We start from the raw sequence: 22537 nt of genomic DNA, 5'->3' as shown, positions 1-22537 counted from the left end.
GAACTCTGTCAACAGACTCTAGGTTACCTGATTTAGAACCAGTCATAGCTTCATATTGTGGCCTCATGGTTTAAGTATAAAGATTCTACATCAAATCTTGACATTTTTAAAAGTTTATTGATGAAACATCCCTTCTCCCTTTGTCTCAACCTGCATTTTTGCTGCTACCTAGGTCATCAACAGGTCTATTGTGTAAAAAAATTGCCATAAAAGAGACAATTATAACCAGATTTAATAATGATTTATATTCCTGCAACTTTGTAAACCTCAAAGAATTTTAGTCAAGGCATAATGATTCCAGATTTACGCTAGAAGAACTGAATTCAACATCTGGCTCAGAATTTCATCCAGAGTAAAAATGGTTCAAACTGTGAAGCTTCTGTGCACGTGTGCTGGTGTAGGGTGGAAAGTACAAGAAAACGGGTGTCTTTCTGAAATGGAAACACCAGGCAATTTTATAATTATATTACTAAAATCTGGGAAAGCAAGCTGTGTCTCCCACACCCTCCATAAAATTATAAACCCTAAAATATGATGTTTATCTGACCCTTTAAATCTTATCTCAATTATTTTCTGTCTGTGGTATTTATAGAGTATCTGTCACTGCACACAGGCACCAGCTGCATAACCACAGCTATTTGGATATGATCGTGTTAAAGCCATAGGACTAAGAGTAGCAACCATTAGTTTCTATTATGATTCCCACTGCCCACAACAATGTGATGTTCACAGCAATACGTACACATGTACAGAAGATAAATCCTGATATTCAAATGAACAACTGGTGCTGTCTCTTTACAAGTGGGCAGATCTTAAACACCAACCAAGACCTCAGTTCTCAGGCACTTTTAGGCACAGATAATGCAAATCATGCGCTGAAGCCAATGTAGAGCAGTTCTAGACACACGGAGGTATGGCTAGCTCACAAGTGGCTTTGTTCACACAGCCTCTTTAACTTCGATTGCCCTGGTTAAGGGAATACTATTGACAGCCTGCCCAAGAAGTGTGCCACCACCCTACCATGCCATTTCAGAAGGAAAAAAATGGAGAGGAGTAAGAGAGGCCCAGAGTTGAAAAACTGAAATATTTTATATTATGGATCCCTGCATGTGACTACATTTTCTCAGAAAGTGTCCTCTATCCACAGGTTTTCTCAAAGCAAGACTGTTAGGGCATGCCTGGCCAGGGGCAGTACAGATGAGGTAGCACCTTCCGTCCTACTTGGCATGATGACAAAGGCCTCTCCTGGCAAAATAGCAGTGAAGAAGCATTGCCCTGTCTGTCTTCCTTTCCACACAAAAAGATGTTGCATTCATTTCAGAGCAGAACTTCGTAACATTTCCAAAGACCCACAGACACTAAAAATATTTTGGACACATCAACTGCTGGTGAAGTCTGCATACTACCTGTTTGACCTAAAAGATATGACTTGAGCAAAGATCAGGAAAATACATTAACTTACTGGAATAAGGCATCCAGTTTTGTTTGCTTTGTGGAGGGTTGTATTTATATTTTGAGATATTACTAATGAAAATCAAGGCTAGCTTGGGACAAGCCCTGCGGAATTGTTGCTTGTCTCTCAGCAGTGCTGGTTGTCCACAGGGAGAAACAGAGAGGACTGCTGATCTTGTGCAAGTATGAATTCAGAGAACAAGGCACTGACTCTTCACCTCTTGATGCAGAGATGCTTGGCTCTCCCTTAGCCTGAGCAGTGGTGTCTATTTCTCCATCACTGTGTAAGGACAACCTCTAGGATGGGCTTGAAGGCACCTGAACTGAGCTCCTCATGAATGAGTGAACAGAGTCTGTGGACTTCCTCAGTTTCTGGAGGCAGATATATATATATATATATATATATATATATATATATATGGCCAGCTGAATATCTACAGACTCCATTTGGTCCACTGACTAGATCTCTGTTGTCTTTGGTGGGAGCTTAGACATCTATCTCACATGCAGACACCAACGTATAGACATCTGAACTTAAATGTCTACAGTGTCTACAGTCTGGATCTGAATGGGGGCTACATGTCGCTGCTTAGTTTTGCACAGGCATGCTGATACCCAGTGAAATCTATCTGTAAGAAGACCGATTAGATTTAGCCAGCTGGAACTGTCACTTTGGCATCAGAGGGAAAGGCCTGGGACATAGTCTAGTGCAAAAGTGGTGAGCAAAAGTAGAGTACATATACATGCTCTTTGCATGTCCTTTCACCAATCCTAGGTGAAAGACCCTGTCATCTGCAGGACAAATCCTCACAGGGCTTACCCTGGGATGGGAAATTATTTCCTCTTGCCCTTAGAGAGAGACTACAGGCAGATCTGCCAAAATCTGACAACTTGGTATGACAGCAAGGTCTGCCAGGAGTCACTGGGATAGATGTCAGCGCTCTCTAAGCCATAGAGGAACAACAAACTGTCTTTACGTAGAATGCCACAGGCTTCTCATATCAGTAACATCATTATACACAGCATATCAACCTAGTTCCCTCTGAAAATGATCCTGTCAGTGATAGGGCTGAACACAGGAGAACCAGAAAGCAGTGGACAGTATTCTATAAAAAAAAAAAAAAAACAAAACAAAACAAAAAAAAAACAAAACAAAACAAAAAAAAACTTCTTGATTTTATAAAAGCAATTTCCAAGGAACAATAAAGAAGTTGAATCAATCCCTGGTCATGAGGTCTTTGTAGTGATGGGCTGAGGGGAACACAGGGAGCATGCAGAGGTTCCTCTGTGCTTTCTCCAGGAGGTATGGTCCCTCAAACAGAAATGCACGTGGAAAAAAATGCCATGTGAGAAAATAAAATGTAGTCCTTTTAGCCTTATCTCTTTAGAGAGCCTTATCTCTTTATGTTTATTTATCCTAAGCATTTTCAATTCAGTGCAGAGCTCTCTTCTCCTCTCCTCTTGATAAAGAAGATCCATAGATACTCTAGATAAGAAAACCAGGCAGAAGGCCATAAACAATCATTCCTCAGAGCATGTGTAGAGCCTGCATCCTTCTGGATCGTCTGCACTTGAGCAACTTCCAGAGGTCCCAGACAAGATCCTGGTCCTGGTGTGTCAGGTGCTACAAAAAGCTGCATAAGAAAGAGTCTCTGGCCCAATGGGATCAGGGAAAGGCCAAGAAGGAAAGAAAGATGACATGACTTTAAGGAAGTGGTTAACACCAAGGTTTCAAGAGTAGGTTTTGGATACCCAGTTTCAAATACTTCAGAGGACCTGATCACCAAATATTTTAAGCTGAATACCTAAAATCACTCTTAGCTTTGGAAAACCTTGACCTATACCACTGTGTTATGATAAACATTTCCCTTTACACAAGGAGCACTCAGGACTGAATGCTCATCTCTTAGTGCCCTTCCCCACGTTAAATGTTACTCTTATCTACCTAGTGGAACTCCTGATAGAGATGGGTCCTGTCATGATTGCTTTCTAGATCTAAGATCCTAATGGCATAAAGCAGCCAGTAGTTAATTCAAATATTGTCCCAGTGCAGCTACTGAGACTGATCTAATTTGCAATCCTCTTCTGATGTCCCTGTAAGCATCATCAAAGCAGCATAAAAATGGCAGAGGAAAGGACAGTGGTATATTCAGGCTACCCACAGTGTGCTTAAGTATATGACTCCTTTCCACTTACGATCAAGAGCCCTGGATTTGAGCAGCCACGTCTAGCAGGCAGGCTGAGTGGCACATTGCTCTAAGATACCGTACATGTTGCAAAGAAAAGATTTGCAATTCATTTCACCTACCTTTGGATTGCTAAGAGTCATGCATGTAGTCAGAGCTAATTGCCTGGAGTCCTTTTATAGATTGTGAGAGGAAGGTATTTTCAGGAGGTGATTCATCCTACCCATCCTACCCCCGAGATGAGTAGCCTGCATGAATGGTTGTCAGCCTCCAGTGGCTGCACAGGGAGCCAAGGCATGGCTTATGCTAGATACTTCAGTCTTTAGCTGCTAAGAGTCACCCAGCTAGAGTTACACAGGTGGAATATGAGCGCATGCATGCTGTCCACAAGACTTCACCTGTATGCATTTCTTTATATCTAATAGAAAATGCTTATATCAGTCAGTCCTCTTTCTCTGCATCCTCTTGTATTTTGGCTACATCTATCATTAAATTTTTCTTCCTGCCCTCCTGACATTAACGCAATAAGGCACTACTGGAGAAATACAGTTATAGTGGGGGGAAAAGGAGGAATAAAACACCCTGTGCAAATGGATTTCAGAGGCTGAGAGCAGAAAATCAGAGCACGGGCAGAACAGCCTGAGCGTTTCTGGCGAGCTTGCAGGCACAACACAAGTAAACATCTGAAAGACAAAACTACTATCGGCTCAGCACAGAAAGCAAACTGCCAGATCCAGACAAAAATGAGTGTGAGGCCCAACCTAAGCATGTGTGTGCATGCTGAAGAGAGCCAGAGAATCTCTACAAATGTCACCATCCACTCTGGTTTGATATACGGGCCCCAGAGGCCAAGAACTTGACTCTCGGATCTTTTTTGTGCAAACTGTGACATCTCAGACTCACATCAAGAGCTTTCTATATGTTTTGGCTCAATATCTGCTCCCAGTTATGTTGGTGGAAGGAACTTCAGATTCACACCAGCCTAACAGAGTTTATTTTGCCATCTGTCTGTGTTTAGTCTTCATATTAATAATTAAGGCAAGCAATGCAGATTGGGATGGAAATTCTTTCCTGAGGAACAGAGCTGTGTGCTGTGCAAGCCACCTAACAGGCGCTGAAACAGCCGTTTCAAAATTTCAAAAATTACTAGTGAAAAAGCTCACTAGTCATTTTTCCATAAGTACCGGCTTTTCTAGGATGTCCATTGCCATGGGCCTGGTATTTAACATTTCTGCTGAACAAGAGCATGGCCGAAAAGGAATGGGCTTGGTTAATAACGCGCTGTGAAATTGGTGAGGGTTTTCTGAGCTATACATGTCCTTTCTGCAGTCTGTTAATGAAATCATCCCTCCTGTCAGTGAAACAGGGCCGCAGGGAGGTGGGTCGCACGAGTTTTCCCCTGATGGAGTTTTTCCCAGTCCACGCCACGGCACCAGGTTATTTGCACAGAGGCCCCTTTGCTGGCTCAGGAAACCCTTCCAGTCGAGGCCACCTCCCTCAAAAGGCTCACTGGCATTTGGTGTGGCCACGGCTCCTGGCTTTCCTCCACCCAGGAGAGGGGTGGTGGGTCACCTCCGAGCCAAGGAGGTTCTCCGTCAGCCCTTCGCTGCTTTCTAACACCGGTTGTCCAAATGAACAAGTCTTTTTTTATGACATGCAACGCATGAAATCCCAGAGGGGAGAGGTGGGCCTGGCAATAGGTAAAGGCATTATTAATCTCATGGACAAGTTCATCTGTCACCACCGATGTGGGATGGCTTTGCCTCTTCTGAGTTGTTTCCTGATTTACGCTGAGCACAAGCTGCTCAACTTCTATGGGGATATGACTCAGCATTGAATTTTGGCACAGGCTGCTCAGAATTAATTATAATTGTGAAGTGCAGAGCTGTGGGGGCCCCAATTCTATTGATAATCCTCCTCACCACATAATCAGATTTTAACCCCCTTTGGCCCCTTTACAGAAGTCCCCATCCAGGACCAGTACTTCTCTTCTGGAGGATAAAATACTTACTTGAGTTTTTTCCCAGATCTCTTTACTGAAGTTCTCTATAATAAGAGATTTCAGACAGGAATTGATAAATCCATACTAAAGGGAGGGAAAACATTAACGTATTATACCTCATGGAATAAAAGGGGAAAACCAGAGCTCTTGAAATGCTAGTTAAAACATAATGGCAAGCCTCTAAATAAAACAACAATGCCCTCATTTTTGTGTACATTCAGTTTTCTAATAACACTGCTCATTTTGAGCCCCAGTCCTAAATTCTTCACATCAGTAATTCAAGTTTCCATAAAGAAAACATTCTACATTTTGAAGCAAGAGTGTAATTAAAGACAGTTACAAGAAAATCATCTCTGGGTAATTTGAATCCTTTTAGAACCAATATGGCTGAACTATTGACAGAATAAAGAGGGGAAATTAATGGATCTCATATCAGACTGGAGTGAAAGGCAACTGTTTTGTTGGGGAAAACCATACAGCAATCGGCATTTTAATCTGACTTACAAAGCTTGCTATTGAATTTTTTGAAAGCGTTCTCTCACCGCATATTTTCATCATAAACAGTGATACTGAAAGAAGCTTACCACGGTTTGGCTGCCTGCTTGCAGCTTGTGCAAGGCAGGTGCTCTCCACTCTTTACAGCAAGAAAGTTGCTTCTGCTTGTGGCTGTTCTGGCACACCAACTGTGAGTTGCTTTTATTCTTCATTTCTTTTTTTTTTTTTATAGTACATCAGTTTTGAACGTCTAGAGCCCATGGCACACAGGACTGAGAGATTCACAAGAGAAATATAAACCCCAACATTTGCCTTTCTACATACCCTTTCCCAGGAGAGCAGGGCATATACTGCTCTGAAGACAACCCAGAGAAAAGTGTTTTTGTTGGGCTGAATCTGAACCGAGTGTCTCAAAGGTGAGAACATGAAGTTGCTCAGGTGGTGTTGCGGGTGGGTGGTGCCGGTGGTGTTATTTCTAATAGAGCAGCCTCCGTTTTGAAATCTACAGATTCTGAAAGCAGACAATTGCACTGGTGCCTGACTGCTTTTGGAAAAGCTGGTCTGGAGCCAAGCTCGAGCGGACACAGCTCTACATTTCTAGGAATTAAATTAGACTCACACGAAGCCCAGAATTAGCCCAGTCTGTCCGTCTCTAAGCCCACTAACTTGAAGCCCTTGAGTGGTGTAATTCTGAAAGAAAGAATTGAGTGCTTCTTTGAGTGCTGCTGTTGAGCCAGCTCAGACATCATCTGCCTGCACGTGTCTCAGGATATCTCTAGCCAGCCTGGTGCGGTCCGTGGCCAGCCCAGCCTCTCAGCTGGCCAGGCGTTCCCCACAAGTTGCGTACCAACTGCCCTTGGCAAGGCCTGATCTTTGCCGCCGTAAGGCATCCTAAAGTGTGAGAAGCAGAAAGACTAATGCTGTGTTTAAAAAGGCAATGCTTGCACTCAGTCTCTTCATCTGGAGAATCTCTTCTGGGTTATTTCACTTCTTCCCATCTTCCGTTTCCCTTCAGCGCCCTAAAGTCAGCAGACGAGATCCAGATCTACCATAGTGAAGGAGATCAGACTCTGATCTTTTATATCTCACTTCAGGGTAGAACAAGCCTGAAACCTTCTCCTTAGGGACGGGAAGTGTGGTGGAATGTTGCCATAACAGCTTTTCTGTGGAAAATGCCATGTTGTCATGTGCAAGAACCCCCTGGCACAGGGGTACTTCTGCAAGAGCCCTTGGACTTGCTCGTGTGAATATAAGAGCGGCAGCATTTCTCATATATGCACACAGCATTCGTGGAAATCCTGTTTTAGTGAGTCACTGCACTTCCAGGAACATTATCAGCAAATCCTTAGGGCCCAAGTTACGTGGGCGCATCAATAGCAACCAACAGCACTGCAGGGAGAGGGCAGCAAGGGCTGCAGAAATCTGACAAAAGTGTCGAACAATTCTTTCCTTCAGAATTACACCACTCAAGGGCTTCAAGTTAGTGGGCTTAGAGACAGACAGACTGGGCTAATTCTGGGCTTCGTGTGAGTCTAATTTAATTCCTAGAAATGTAGAGCTGTGTCCGCTCGAGCTTGGCTCCAGACCAGCTTTTCCAAAAGCAGTCAGGCACCAGTGCAGTTGTCAGAGTCACTTAACTCCCACTGATGCTAGTTACGTGCCTTTTGAAAATCCCACTAAGGGTGACTGAAAATCTGGCCCCAAGTATACTCGCTTCGGTTTATTCAGCTGTAATTACAGGTCAGCTCTGCTCACACTGGAGTCCTTCCACTGAACTGCTCACTTTCCTGGCAGAGGAAAGACCTATATCATTGAGGTGAGGCGGGGGCAACAATTAATTCTGCGTATTGGAAACTGAAAACTGAAGCTATTGAAGGGTAAGAATGTGATGAATCAGTTCTCTACAGTGAATTGATACTAAAGCGAGCACTAACTCATGAGCAGCACAGAGTATTTTATTGTTGATCAATTCCCTTCTCCCTTTGCTGTTCTCCATACAATTATCTGGAGACGACGGTACTGTGTTTGCCAGTTAAAAAGAACGCAGTGTCATACATCAAACCCCAAGCAAGCCCAGACCAAAAGCCTGCGTGTGAGCAGTCCTAGCGCTGATGTTATACCTGGGCCTTTTTAATGCAGGAAACCTCATTAATCTGAACACACTGGGACCACGGAGCCATCCATATTAATGAAAGCACCCGTTGCTGATGTGTAGTCATAACCAGTACAAAGACATATTCCTTTTTTTTTTTTTTTTTTTTTTTTTTCCTGTAAATGAGTATTTTGGCATAAAACAAAGCAAAAAAGTTCGAGGAGTTCAATGTGAATGCACTAAATATAAACATACCCCTGGAAGACACAGCGGCCGCTGATGCAGGAGCAGGTTAGATTTTGACTAATTGAACTGCTGGATTAGCAAATTCTGGAATAACAATATTACAGGCCCCAAGAAGCTGGAAACCTCATATATTGATTCTCCTGGGCCTTGGAAGAAACTTCAGCATCAGGTCAGAAACTCTTCGCTCAGACCTGTCTTGAGATCGAACTTCTGAATCTTCAAATCCTCTGTTTATTATTTTTAATCCATCTTCATATTTTCTGTGCCTAAGAGTGCATTGTTTCTGGCAATGACATTACTTTGTCCATTTGTTTCCCCAGTCAGAGGCAACTGGTCAGCACCTCAGACATGATTTACTGAGGTCTCAGTGCCCCTTATGATGTCATGGTTATTTATTTCCTAAGGAAATGATCTCCCTGGAAGAATAAACTAATTTAAAGAACCAATGTTAATCGGAAACTGCCAAACAAATGCTTGCGAATTAAGGAGCCTAGAAGTGAATAACAGATACACACGCTGACTGTCTGTTGATGAAGCAGGACAAAACACTTCCCTTTCCCTTTCATCCCCAGTTCTCTTGTTGATCAGAGAAATAGGACTGCAGAATAGCTAGGAATGAAGTGCCACCGTGTGGCCAATGGACAGTTCTAGCTGCCTTTCTAGAAATCTCCTTCAGGAGCCATTGCTCTGAGAAAAGTGACAGTCCCCAGCGCTTACTGGTGAAAATTTTCTGCCCGATCACAAATTTCACATTGGCAGCACTTGCAGTGCCTCCCTAGCAGTGGCCATAGGCTTCTTGGTGAGGTCTTGTTCCCTCCTCAGTCTCACTTTAATAAAAGGGTGGAACACGTTCCTTTTAATTACAGGAATTAATTTTATATTTTCTCTAATAAGTCACCTCATCTTCTGACAGGGGTCAGGGTATCATAATAACTGAGCCATTCAGGTGATGATGCCTGGTCTTGCCTTAAAAAGATTAACTATTTTTTTAATATGACAAGCCTGTTAGTAGAAAACTTGTCACCACGCACTAGATTAGTGTTTATTAATAAAGTAACAGACTCTGCCTCTCAGCCCAGTCAGAAGTAGCTGGGCTCATATGCTCTGATTTCCCCTCAAAATTCATTCAGAACATTTTTCCTAGTCGTTAAACTCAAGCTAAGTCAAGAGTCATTCCACTGACTTGATGTAACTTGGTTCCACTTTACCACTGGCACAACCGAGCGCTACGTGCCCGAGAGGTGCCCAAAGCCCTCGACCACGACCTGCTGTGACTGGCACGCTCCGTGCTGCTGTCACCTCCTTGTCGACCTGCTCCACCGTGAAAACGTAACAGACGCTCTCCTGGATTTGCCCAAGAAGAATCACAAACAGCCCTACAGCTGTGAAAATTTTGAAGACATCCACTAGGTGCTAATCTAATATTTTTTATACAGCCCATTCAATCTGGAGCAACAGATCACTATATATCTTTGCTATGCGTTACCTTGGAGGACTTCCTGCATTACTTAATGCGGTGCTGACACCTTCTGCCTTCATTGTGACTTTATGTCACTGAAAGCTTCAAACCAGAGCGTACATCTTGTCCAGCTGCCAACTTTCCATTAGCTGCCTATATTTCTCCCATTTCTGCCAAAGATGCTTACAATTTCAGCTCACTTACATGCGTCATGATTACACCGAGCTGCTCAACACAAAAGAACAAAATTATTTTGAATCCCCCAGGACATGATTTCTTCAACAGATTTCATATCCCTTCGGTTGCTGGATTCTTGTACCCAGTGTCTTTAGTTTCTCACAGACAGCTGTGGATGTGCTGTCACAGGAATTCACAGCCAGTGCCCCTTCAGAGCTAGTGCTCAGCAATGACACTAGCTAAAGGAACCTGAAATACCCTGGTACTTCAGCTGAGCTGGATTTGAAACAACAAAATACTAGAATGTTCTCCGAAAGATCTTGCCTGTTACTCCAAGACACTCTGGGAAAGAGCTTTTGGGTACTAGTGCTGTGGGCACCGTCCTCACACAGAGGCCTTGACTGATGGAGCTCCCAGTTGGTGCACCGCATTGCCAAGGCCTGGGGGCATGACTGAAAGAGCGCACTAATAACCTCTTCAAGGGATCTAGGTCATACAGAGCTCTACTGGTCATGAATAATTCTCCTATACAATTTGCATTGTCAGAGCACCTATAGCAGGTGCTTGATTTCAACGTTGCAATGCCTGAAAATAACTACATGTCGTAGCAAGGTGGTTTAGAGGGCCTGCCCAAGTCGGACAGAGTCCCTTTGGTGTCCCTGCAGAAAGCTCTGCCTCCAAAGCCCTTGGGGGAACAATACAGAGCAGCCAAGGAGCACCTTTGTAGGGCAGCCAACCGCTCCTGACAACTTCATAGAAAGCTGCCTAGAGTGAGTCAGTGTTAGGCAGGGGCATGGTTCTGTCCTGGGGCAATACAAAGGGTAGTGTCATCCACACTAAATCCTTCTCTGAGGAGGCAGCTAAAGCAGGGGATGGAAATGCTTCCCTTTCCTCTCTCCTGCTCCCTTTCTGCTCAGCTGTCCTGTTTTCTAACACAAGACCCAGCTTCTGGGCTTGAGTCCTCATCACCCACCTCCCTAGAGTCCCTTAAGATGCTTGGACCACTCTCCATAGCTCTGTTGGAGCTGAGCTATGTCCAGGGAGGAGTATACAAGGACTAATATGCTAGAAGCAGAAGGAAGATACTTGTATTTATGGGATAGGAGGTAGAAAATATTCTCAGAGAAAAACTGCTTTATTTTACTCACTTAAATAAAATTTCCTAAGATGATAACAGGCTCAAAGAGAGTGTTAAGATAAGGAAAAAAAAACCCAAACAATCACAGAATCCAAATCAAAATTACAAATCTTATTTTCCCCCTCTGTCTCTTATTCATAAAAGCAAACACGTATTTCACACTGGAGTTTGTGTGCTGGACAGCAGGGGGACCCTTACCCTCTGTCACAGACAGATGACCAGGGATACGGCTGTTCTACAGAGACAGACCAGAAGTCACAGGGAAGATCAAGCACGCAGTCTGGTTCTGCACATCACAGTGCGTCCTTAAAACAATAGCAAAAAGATCAGCTACTCCAAAGAATAAAACCTTGGCACTATGAACATGAAGCACAGCCCAGGGCAGAACACCGTTAGAATCCTTTCCTTCTTCTTTCATCAGTATTTTAATTATGCACATGCCTAATTCTGTCATAGGAACTCAAAAAGGCTGTGAGGTTTTCTGTCAGCATCCGTCCACATTGCAGGTTCTAGTAGCAAAAGGGTGACCACGCACTCAGGAAAAATGTTCCTCGGCAACTTCAGCATGAGATTCTGCTTGGAGGGTGACACGGTTGACAAAAGCGTGCAGTTTGTGCACTGTCCCCCTTCTCTCACACACACACAGAGCTGCAGCCTTGAGGCATGCCAGAACAAGGGGTGTGTTTGGAGCACGCTGTGATCTGGCTCTCCGACCTGGCTGAATGGCCTTAAATGTTCATATATCAAAGGCAGAACAGTTTTAAAGACAGTTATGATGTTCAGTTCAAGGCAATCAGGACAGGACTGGGGAGGTACAAAGGCAACAGCACTGTATAGAGAATACAGACTAATTGTGAGAAGCACCAACAGCAGGGAAACAAACCCGAGACCTTAATTTGAACTCCTCATTAATAAGTATCAATTATGTTGGTTAAACTGGTCATTTTCAAGAGGATGCAGACTATTCAAAGAGCAGCAAAAGCACCTCCAGAATTAAAGCGTTACAGGAACAATTCCTCCCTCCCCTTCATGAACGCAACTAGAAAAAGAAACAAAATGCTTTAATCAAACCCGAGATGCCAGCTCTGAATGGAGGAACATACGGGGCTTTGGCACTCTCCTATCTCATGACAGAAAGTGTCCTAGATCAGCGAGATCCGAGAGAGGTACTTCCACCTCGTGGCGGAAATGTTGTTTGAATAACTCAGTCCTAAAGTCTAGGAACACAAATCAGTGAGAATTTCCACCTGCCAAATGTTCTGTGTGGTGGGCACAAGGTTTATGGAGGTTATGATCTATCAGATGGGTTATATTGATGTCCAGGCTTAGCAAATTTATCCAAGCCTGTGGACAGAAAAGCTACTGAACATAGAAACAAGGAATCACCAGTGAATCACCAGCTGGCCGTACCAGTGTTGCCATGGTCCATCTGTCACAGTGAACCACTGAGTGAACGCCAGATGAAAATAGATAAATAACTAAATAAATAAATCCGAGTAGGCAAAGGCTTGATCCCAAACATCTCAGCAAATTCTTAAGACAAAGCGTGAGCTGGGGGATGTGGCTCAGAGTGATGCCCGTGATATAAATGGATTTGCCCTATCCGAAGGGCCATAGGCTAGTGTTCGCACAGGGTTCTATCTCCTTGTCGCTCTCTGTGCATTTTCACACTGCTGTACATCAGTAAAACAGGGAGAATATGGACCTTAACAATTCCAAGTATCACATGGAAGACGTATCACCTCTAAGATGAAAGAGCCCGAAGAGGAACACTTCTAGACTGCATTCTTCCTAATATGAAGTCTTTAACGATGAAGTACCAGAATTCCAAATATTGGGTATAATCTAAAGCTGATGCAGTGGGTTTGTCTACGAGTCATCTTCTGTCCTTGAAAACAACCTTTGCTCCAATTTATTCACAAAGTGTTCCTCTCCAGGACATTAAGCTTTTCTAGTGTAGGCTGGGATGTCTAGATTCGGCAACGGAGTGTTAAAACAAGCGAAAACTAGCAGGTGGTGTAACCATATGAAAGAAGTTGTATACATTTTTTGCATGCAGTGAATCCCTTGATGTTGTAGCCAAGGACAAAACCATTCCCAATAGCAAGCAGAGTACACAATAGCTTGTTTTTTCAAAACACACTGGAGCAGTTCCTCCAAACACAGGTTTCTAACACAGATTCCTTCACTGCAGCTTTTTCTGCTCGTACTTGAGCCTGCTTGTACCTCATTGCTGTTGTATACTCTCAGATCACAGAGTCAATGATGGCACATACAAATTTTCACAAGGAAAATGTAGAAAATTCTGCTTCACTGCTCTGAAGTTGGAAACACTGGTGCAAAAGCTCCAACCTATCCGCTGAATTACTTGAATTGCTTTGCAGTACTGGAGTCAGAAGAAAAATTACTGCACCAGGCAATCTGAATCATTGCTTTCAATAACAGCACTAGAAAAAAGGCTTGTCAAGTTGGACTTCCCCCCAAGCTGAATGACAAAGCAGTATTGTTAGGCACAATGAACTTGATGAGTTAAACCCTCATATGAGTCCAACATTGGAATAGCCGTGGCTTAAAATGTGTCCCACACAAAGAACCTTCAGTGACTGCACACGTCACTTCTGGACTGTAAAAGAGATGGATCAGACGTTAAAAAAAAATAAATAAATAAAATTAAAAAGGCAAGTTTTGCATGCCTTATTTTATATATTCTATCTTCAACGGAAGAGGGAATATTATTTCAATATTCTTTCTTACGTGTTTTAGGCTTAAATTTTAAAGTGTTATACGCCCCTTCCACAGCTTTGGGCAAATACATGGGATGTCTTTCCAACCTCTTCCTAGAGCCAGTGTTTCTCCGCTGGCTGTTTCTTTGAGATTCGTTTGCAGACTTTACTGTTTGGGCAGTATCTTGTGAGTGCCTCCGGGGAGCACGAAGGATCCAGTTTGAATGTAAACTGTGTTCGCTTGTGCTGGTAGCAACTGAAAGACAGAAGATAATCTGGCATTAACAGTCTGCCAGTGATATTTTTACATGCACAGTGAGAGAACAGGGTGCCTGCTGGGTCCTTCCTGGAGGTAATGCCAAGAAACCAACCGAGTTTCACTGCAGGATGTCACTTGGGGTGGGATTCATCTTATCTGGTATTTTAATGCCTGCAGTGTAAATACATATATCAGAGCTAGTCCCTTTATACGTGATTCTAGGGCACAGCTAATCCTGCCTGGTTCAGATATCCATTTTGCCTAAATCAAAGGAGAGAAATGTCTGTTTCTCTCCACTGATTATACAGGATGGATGATGAACTCAGATGTGCCCATCTTCATCTGGCTGGGCAATCCCATCTTTTCTGATGGAAACATACCATTATTTAGCCTAATCTCTAAATGTTTGGGTTTTGGTTTTGGTTTTTTTTTTGGGGGGGGGGGGGGGGGTTTTGGTGGTTTTTTTTTTTTTTTTTTTGCTGGTTGGATAGAAAGCATCCAGCCATTTCTCAGTGAGAAAAATGAAAACCAGATGAAGAAAAAATTATATTTTTTACAGCTCTCCTCCAGAGACATCTTGGAGTAGAGACATAAGAGTGGAAATCAGCCTTGAGCAGAAGGCAAACACTATTCCAGCACTACACGTGCTACTTTTGCTCATGTAGTAGCCACACAAAAAATAGTTGCACCCTTTCAACAGGGAACAAGCAACATATGACTGCCGTTTCACATACTGCATGCAGTGGTCCCAGATTTGGGAAGCAAAACTTGGGGGAAAACTTAGTCCATTAAATAAACAAATATGGCCCTACAATGCCACTCCTCCCTCTACCCTCTGCACACCAATAATAATAATATTTTGGCTAGTTTATACTGCACCATCAAAATCAACATCCACATTTGGCAGATCCAGGTCAGGAACTCTCCGCCATCTCTCTGAATCCAGGTCTGCAATAACCGAGTCAAAGAAAGCTATTGCTTCTCTGACATCTGAACTGGTCTGTGGGCCTTTTTTCTCCATGGACGCCTGTTGGTCAAACAGGGAGGGAAAAAAAAAAGAGTTAGCTAAGGGTTGGGCACAATGACTTCTTAAGGAGCAAACTGTACAAAGAAGCTGCAAAGATTTTGTTTTATTCCATACTTTAAGCTGTCAGAAAAAGACACAGGTCCAGACTACTCCACATTTTGTAGCCATCAAAGAAAGCGGGACAGAGTCTAACAAGCGTCCACTTTGTTACATGCTCAACAGCAAACGTCTTCCACTTGGGCACTGCTAGCCAGGTGTCATAAAGCCCCTCAGAATTTCTGCATCAGGCCATTTAATTAGGTGGCTAAGTGACAGCTGGGCTTTGTGGTCGAATTTATTCTACCTAGCAGTAGGCACCTAATGAGACGCACATTAGAAATGTAGTCATGCAGGGTTCCTTCTGTAATTAATGCAGGGCTCCAGTACCTTCAGAAGACGAGTCAGGCCTTAGGTAGGCTGAATTCCCCTCTGCAGGCAGCTCTTTCTCTTTGCTGCAAAGGGATTGTGGGGTAACTTGGTTACTAATTTAAGCATCTTATTAAAATGCCTAGGTTAGGTGAAATGAATCCAGATCTAAATTGCTAAAGTCTTTTTGAAATGGAAAAGGACCGTGTGTGCTAAAATATGAGTCATTCAACACTGTGATAATTCCCACAGGAAAGCCATGGGGTTTAAAATTAGGAGCTTGCCTTCATAAAAAAAAAAAAAAAAAAAAAAAAAAAAAAAGCAAATGTCTGTCTATAAATGCTGAAGAAGTCATAAAGCCTCAGTTAACAATTCTGTAGGATCATATGGGATGAATACTTCCTGCCAGGCTCTACTTAATGAAGGGTCATATATTTTTCCTGCCAGTCCAAGCTAGGTGTGTTGCCAGACAGCAATACCAACTCAGAAAATTGCTACCTTGGGTTTCAAACATGCAAGCAAAGGATACATGCTGTATCACATCTCTGAAGGACCAGCTTGTTCCCTGTTCTGTGGAGGCAGAGAGATGAGCTAGCTTATTCCCCTCCTGACATTATGGGTTGATTGGCATCTTCAGAAGTGCTAAAAGATAGCTGCTACCACACATCTACTGAAAATAGTGACTGCTATTATGACTAAGCCCTTCTTGGTTGAAAGGAATTTTAAAGGCATGCCTATGTGCTTCCAGCATCTGACCCGCCTCTCTATTCTTTTCTCTCACTAGACCCAAGAGGCAAATTTTAAATCCACAGTCATCTTGTAGTCCAGGTCCCAGGGATCTCTGGATTAAACCTCCCATGAGGACAGGGTTGTCCGGACAAAGTACCTTCCCATTAATCATGCAGCAGGTAGGAGAAAGAAGTGAATTTCCACTGACAGGTAATTTAACGCAAACAGGTAGTTAGACAAAACCATTCAAACCTGATGATAAGACGAACATTGCAATCTGTGAACATAAAATTTGTAGTTAGGAAGCAGAGTATTCTGGCTATTCGAGAAATCTTCTTGACCTCGCCCTAATTTTTGCAAAGCCAGGGCTGTGCAGCTGTGACCCTGCCATTTTTTTTTTTTGTTGTCAAGAATGACTCCTATGGGTGGCATATCCTTCTGATGTCCCTGTCTGTTCTTACAGGAACAGCTCGTGGCGTCAGCATGCCAGCCAGAACTGGGGCGGTTCATACACAGGAGCTAGCTGGCCACAGTCAGATGACAGCACTCTTAGCCTCAGCCTGTGGGAGATTCACTTGCCTGCCAAACCCAAGTTAAGCTTTTGGCATTTTTCCTAAGTAGCATTTTCAGTGACAAATCTCAGAAGTTCACAAACATTCATGAAGCCTACTTGTGCAGAATCTATGCCCCACTGTCCTAGCCCATGGTTTTGGTACTCTTTTGCACTACTTTTTTTCCCATCTGGCCGATGGTTAGTCAGGTACTGTTCTGCTACATCACTGCTCAGCTCAGCAGGGAACTGGTGTGATGTAGATCTCCCCTGCCTCAAGCCAATCTTTGTGCAAAGCCAGTTCACAGACTGTATCTATAGTGTTGAGATTTGTATTCTGGCACCTGGCAACACCAGGACACCCTCCTATGTCTCAGTCATTCTCTTTGGATATTTCCCTGGCCCAAAATAGTAATGTTTTTATAAAATCTATCTTCTCCAGCCCACTGAGCAGGGTATTGTTTCCTACTATTATTCCTAGTTTCGAAGACTCACCATTGAAATCATTAAAAAGGTGACGTAAAGCCTAATAAAACCAAATGAAAAGTCCCATTGACTGAATGGGTATTAGATCAAAATGTAAAATTAAAAAATTTGCTATCTAGTCCTAAACACATGAGCCTTGAACTTTGGTTAAGCAACACTTGCAACAGTGCTCAGCTTCAGCCATTCTGACATTCTGCTGGGACAGAACATCTAAATGTGGCAATAACTTTTTCAGTAAAGTTGATCTGGCCTGATCAGTAAGTCAGCCATATATCCCTCCTTCCCACCATCCCCATTATTACCCAGTTGGAAGACTGCACTGGGTAACCTGTGAATCTTCTGACAAAATCATGTTTGTGGTCGTGTTACCTAAACAGATCACCCCATCTGCTGCAATCCTTTCCTTTGTCCTCATTGAATCAAGTCCAGAGTCAAATTAACCACTGAACTGTCTAGTGACATACAATCTATACACTGGAACCAGGAGGAAGCTTTGCAATGCTTTTCTCTCTAGGATACATGGAAATAGTCTGCACCAAAGATAATGTTTCCGTTTTATTTTTCTGGTATCATTACAGTAAAGGGTGAAGAATTATACTGTCTCAGAATGGCCTACCAACTTATTAATGAACAGAAAAATGAACCCCTAAGATTTCCTCATGCCCTACAGGCCTATCAGTAGAGTTTACACTGATGTTAAATGTAGCACTGACAAGCTATCTGGCCAGTCAGAAAGAGTCCTATTTGTTTCAATGAATTTACGACTATTTTGTGTGGGAAATTTTATGCCAATAAAAAGACTGCCAGTAAACCTAGGGATTACTGTGCTTGTCAGTCACTAGCTACAAATAACCACGGTGGAGAACTCTGAGGCACTTAATAGCCTGACAGAATACTTAGATAACACCTCCCCCTTTCATAACATGTTTTCAGATACTTCCCATACCTCTTCCACTCGCCTATTTTCTTTCCCACTCTCCCAAACAAATGCATATAATTTTCTGCACAGGACCAGTCATTAATGCTTAATTTCCCACTACTGAGAAAGAATCTTAAGGTATTTAGCAACATTTCAAATGATGTAACTGTAAAAAGACAACTGGTTGAGACCAACAGAGCAGAAAACCAGCGTAGGTCATAGGGCTAATTGCTTCATGGCTTAGGACCAAGCACATGGCAAAAAGTTCTTAGGAATTACCTTAGAAGACTCTTTGGGAGGAAGTGGAAGACATGACTTCTTTCCAGTTTTGGATGATGTTGTGGATGTTGGGGAATCTGCAGCCATACGCATGGATTTCAATTTGTTGATGTTGTCAAGATATTTTTTCCTCAAGGCTAACAGATCCTGTAAGTACTTCAGGCAGTCCTGAGTCTTAGAGTACATCCAGTCTCTGTCTTCCTCTTTTGACTGGATGCAAGAGTCGATGCTGGTTGTACTTCTGTATTTTTTTAGCGGTTCACTAATTTTTTCCTGCTCACCTCCAAGGACGTACATAGAAGTGCTGCGGATCAATCTCACGGCAGAACCTGTGCCGTCACAGTAAGGGATGTCATCAGTCACGTTTCTTCGGTGGGAGTTGGGGTGAAATATAGAATGGATCTTTTTGAACATAGTGTGTCACTTCCTCCCCTCGATGCCTTTTGTCTTTCAGCTCCTTAATTTAACCCTAGCCCTGGTAATCGTCGGCTGCCACTCTTGACATCGGCGGAGGATTTTGCCATTTACTGTAACGAGGGAAAAAAAAAAAAAAAAAACAAAAAACAAAAAACAACAAAACAAACCCACCCAACAAACAGCTACTGGTGCACAAACTGCGTTCGGTCTAAGGCGCCGTGAAGAGCGTGCTGGTAACGCCGGAACGCGTTTCCGATTCCGTCGGCGCCGGTGAACCAGCCTCGTGCTTCCCCCCGTTCAAAACGCGGCGGAGGAGGCCGGGCAGCACGCTCGGCCCCGCGGTTTGCCCGCCGGTCCCCATCGGACCCCCCACCACCCCCCGACCCCCCCCACCACCACCCCACCGGGCGCCGGGGCCGCCCTTCCCGCCGCCGCTCGGCCCGGGCGCTGGCCGTGGTGCTGAACCGGCCCCCGCCCGCCGCCGAGCGCCCATCCGCCTCCCCGGGGCGGCGGGGCGGGGGGGGGGGGGGGGGGGCCGACCGGCCGCTGCGGGACGCGGCCGCTCGCGGAGCCGTTTCGTGGAGAATCGGCTTCTCCGGGGGCACCGGGCCGAGTTGGGGGGTGGAGGGGGGGGGGGGGGAGGAGAGGGGTCCTGCCCGGTGGAGCTCGGCGGCTGAACGGAGCCGCTCTGGGTTTCAGCCGGCGGTAACCGGGAGACGGCTCCGGCTACCTGACACCGCAGCGCTCCTAGGAACAAAGCGGATTCAGGTGTCAGGCTCTGTTACACCCCACACAGAGATGCCCTGCGTAAGGGATGCTGTAAAATAAAACACTCTTCCCAAGCGCTCACCTGGCAAAACACTGCAGGCAGGAACCCTTCCATTTATCTCTTCCCGCGTTGGTTCTTCTCCTAGGTTAACGCCAGAGCATTTAACACAGTGGGTTTGAACTGGGTTTTGGCTGAAACCTACCAAGAACATTGGTTATTATTGGCATATTCGAGCATTGCTGGTATCTGTGACTGCGTGACAATATGATGTGCGCTTTAGAGATAAGTAGAGAGTGAGTCCGGTTAGTTCTCAGGACTAAGGCAATCAACAACTTTTTAAAAGCAAGCAGGAATGTCCAGATTTGCCATGTTCACATGAGTTTTCAGAAGTCATCTTGCTCCACAATGGAGTGCTTGAGAAAATAATTACTCTGAAAGCCAATGGGTATCACCCTGCAGACTCTACTGAGCAAATTTCTGCTGATGCCACTGGAAGTGCCAATTTAAGGTTTAAGCACCCTAAGAGCCATAGGATCTCAACAGGGAAGATAGGTTCTAATATAAATTTGCATCCCTTGCCTCAGAAACTCTGATTTACTGGATACGAAACATATACCACAATCATCTTAAAACATGCTCTTTGTTCCTTTTACTTAGAGCTAAGGTTGAAATGTCCTTATAATATAACTAAAAATTGAGGTAAACTAACCTTTTTTCCACCTTTTCAGCCTTATAATATTAGCATAGACATGATTCCCACAGCAGCTGAGAGCAGCCTAGAGGTTGCTCTGAAACACATTCATCTGCTTGACATCTAGTACTTATATAGAGGTATTCTACTGATTATCTCCAAAATCCTACTTAATCCCACAGCCAGGTAATAGATTAGGCTGACTTGATGCCAGCATAGATCATTAGAACTATGAAAGAAGATGAGGTCTCTCTCCAGAATTACACGTCTGAGATGGAGGAAGTTTCTGGTCATCAGTACTAGCGTAGAATAATTCCATCTACAGATTAATTTCATTTTCAGAGCAAAAGTTTATAAGGGAACTTGACTTTATTTTCCTGAGTGAGTGAGGTAAGTATCTGTCATAGTCATTCTAGACACTATGTTTACTAAGTTACAAAAATGAGGTTGTTCCAGAATAACCCTATTAAAAAATACTTAGATTTGTTACATGAGATACTGGTCTTTGGTTATAGACATGATACAATACCAATGAGCCCCAGAGAGGCATTCTATGTGACTTCATAGTCACAAAACCTGTGATTCAAGAAAATCAGTGGGAACTCAAGATTATTGACAAAGAGTTGAGTCAGTAAGGTCAATGGAAAGTCCACTGAGCAACTGCTTATAGGATCAGACATTGCCTTTCAATAACAGATTGATTTCTAAACTCTTCTGGATTTACAAAGAGCTACATGGTAAAGCAAAAACAAAACAAAACACAAACCAAAACAAACCAGAACAACCCCCCACCTCAAGATTCTTTTCATGAAACCACAGAAAAAGATACATCTGTGAAGAGTGAATCTGATGATATACACTGTGATTTGAAAAATATTTCCTATGGGCCATAGATTTTCCTATCCTGTTTCAACTAAGTACTTAAAACATATGCTGATATCTCACTAGTTTAGCTTTCAGGCTCTTAAGAGGGTTCTCAATTTGAAGCATGTTCGTTCCCAATTTTCATTCTGTGCCAATAAGGAAGAATTAATATATGTATGAGACAATACAGTAGCTGTGTTATATACTAGAATTTCACTTGGAGTAGTAAAGGGTCATTTGCAATTATTTCAGACAGGATTATCTTATTCTATGCATTGGTTATGGGCAGTGGGAATACACAGTCTTCCTCTCCTACTGTAAAAATGAATATTACTTTGTTTTCTTCAGAGTATCTACTGTAATTTAAATAGCTCCATGGATTTAGAAAATTAAAGGATAAAACAATGGATATATTTAAAGGTCACAAACGTCTCTGGCGTGTTTTGTGAGAAGAGGAATGCCCTATGTCTTTTTAAGATATTTTCCTATAAGGCATTTGCATTGAAACATGTTTCTTAAGTAGTGTTTTATTTATTTATAGGCAAACTCTCGTCCCCGTGTACCTGTAAGTGCCCCTATTTAAGTAAATAGCAGGACAGTTATAATTCAGCTACCACAGATCACAGGTGTCTTCCCCAGTGTTACTGTGGGACTGAATAGGCTGCCATTATCTAAGACAGCTGGTAATTAAAAAACAAGGTCTTATTCAAGAATGATTTCCTCTTGCACAAAGACACCTATCAATGTGGCAAATATGGTTGAAGAAGAATATTTAGGCTCTTAATTCAAAGTGCTAAATTCACAGGCAGCTATTAAATCATAGATAAAGACCTCCCCAAGAAGGAGCTTGTGAGAAGCAGATCAAATAGACCACACTAATCAAATAAGACCACACTAAATATTTAATGGCATCTAAGATTACTAACTTTGACAAGGCAATGCTCATACCTTGTTTGTTCATTTGGCTACTTGAATCTGACTTCAGTTACTCGGTATTTTTTATTTTAAGTGACTTTTTTTCCTATTACTGCTTTCAATGTTTTTGTTTTCTCTGTAGCTAGAAGAGCAATCTGAGTTCCACAGACCACCACCCAATCACTCCCAAAACTGCTTTTGTTATTTAGCCCTGGCATTCCGGCAGCTCCTGAGCCATTATGACTGGGTAGGAAAAT

The 22537-nt window shown here is 43.2% G+C and overlaps 1 protein-coding gene across 1 annotated transcript; it reads right to left on the bottom strand.

Moving 5' to 3' along the window:
* Positions 1-13984: 13984 nt before the first annotated feature.
* On the bottom strand, positions 13985-19105 carry CUNH13orf42 (chromosome unknown C13orf42 homolog). Its single transcript, XM_033006731.2, has 3 exons — positions 18625-19105; positions 15109-15256; positions 13985-14226 (listed from the first exon to the last, which is right to left on the bottom strand). Exons 1-3 carry the CDS (start codon positions 19036-19038, stop codon positions 13985-13987), a joined length of 804 nt encoding a protein of 267 aa, XP_032862622.1. The 5' UTR covers positions 19039-19105.
* Between the last annotated feature and the right edge of the window lie 3432 nt (positions 19106-22537).

Source organism: Tyto alba, unplaced genomic scaffold (genome assembly GCF_018691265.1).
Source record: "Tyto alba isolate M040663 unplaced genomic scaffold, T.alba_DEE_v4.0 Super-Scaffold_45, whole genome shotgun sequence".
Taxonomy (NCBI): domain Eukaryota; kingdom Metazoa; phylum Chordata; class Aves; order Strigiformes; family Tytonidae; genus Tyto; species Tyto alba.
Note: the sequence above shows the minus strand (reverse complement) of the source record. Positions and strands in the feature narration are given on the sequence as shown.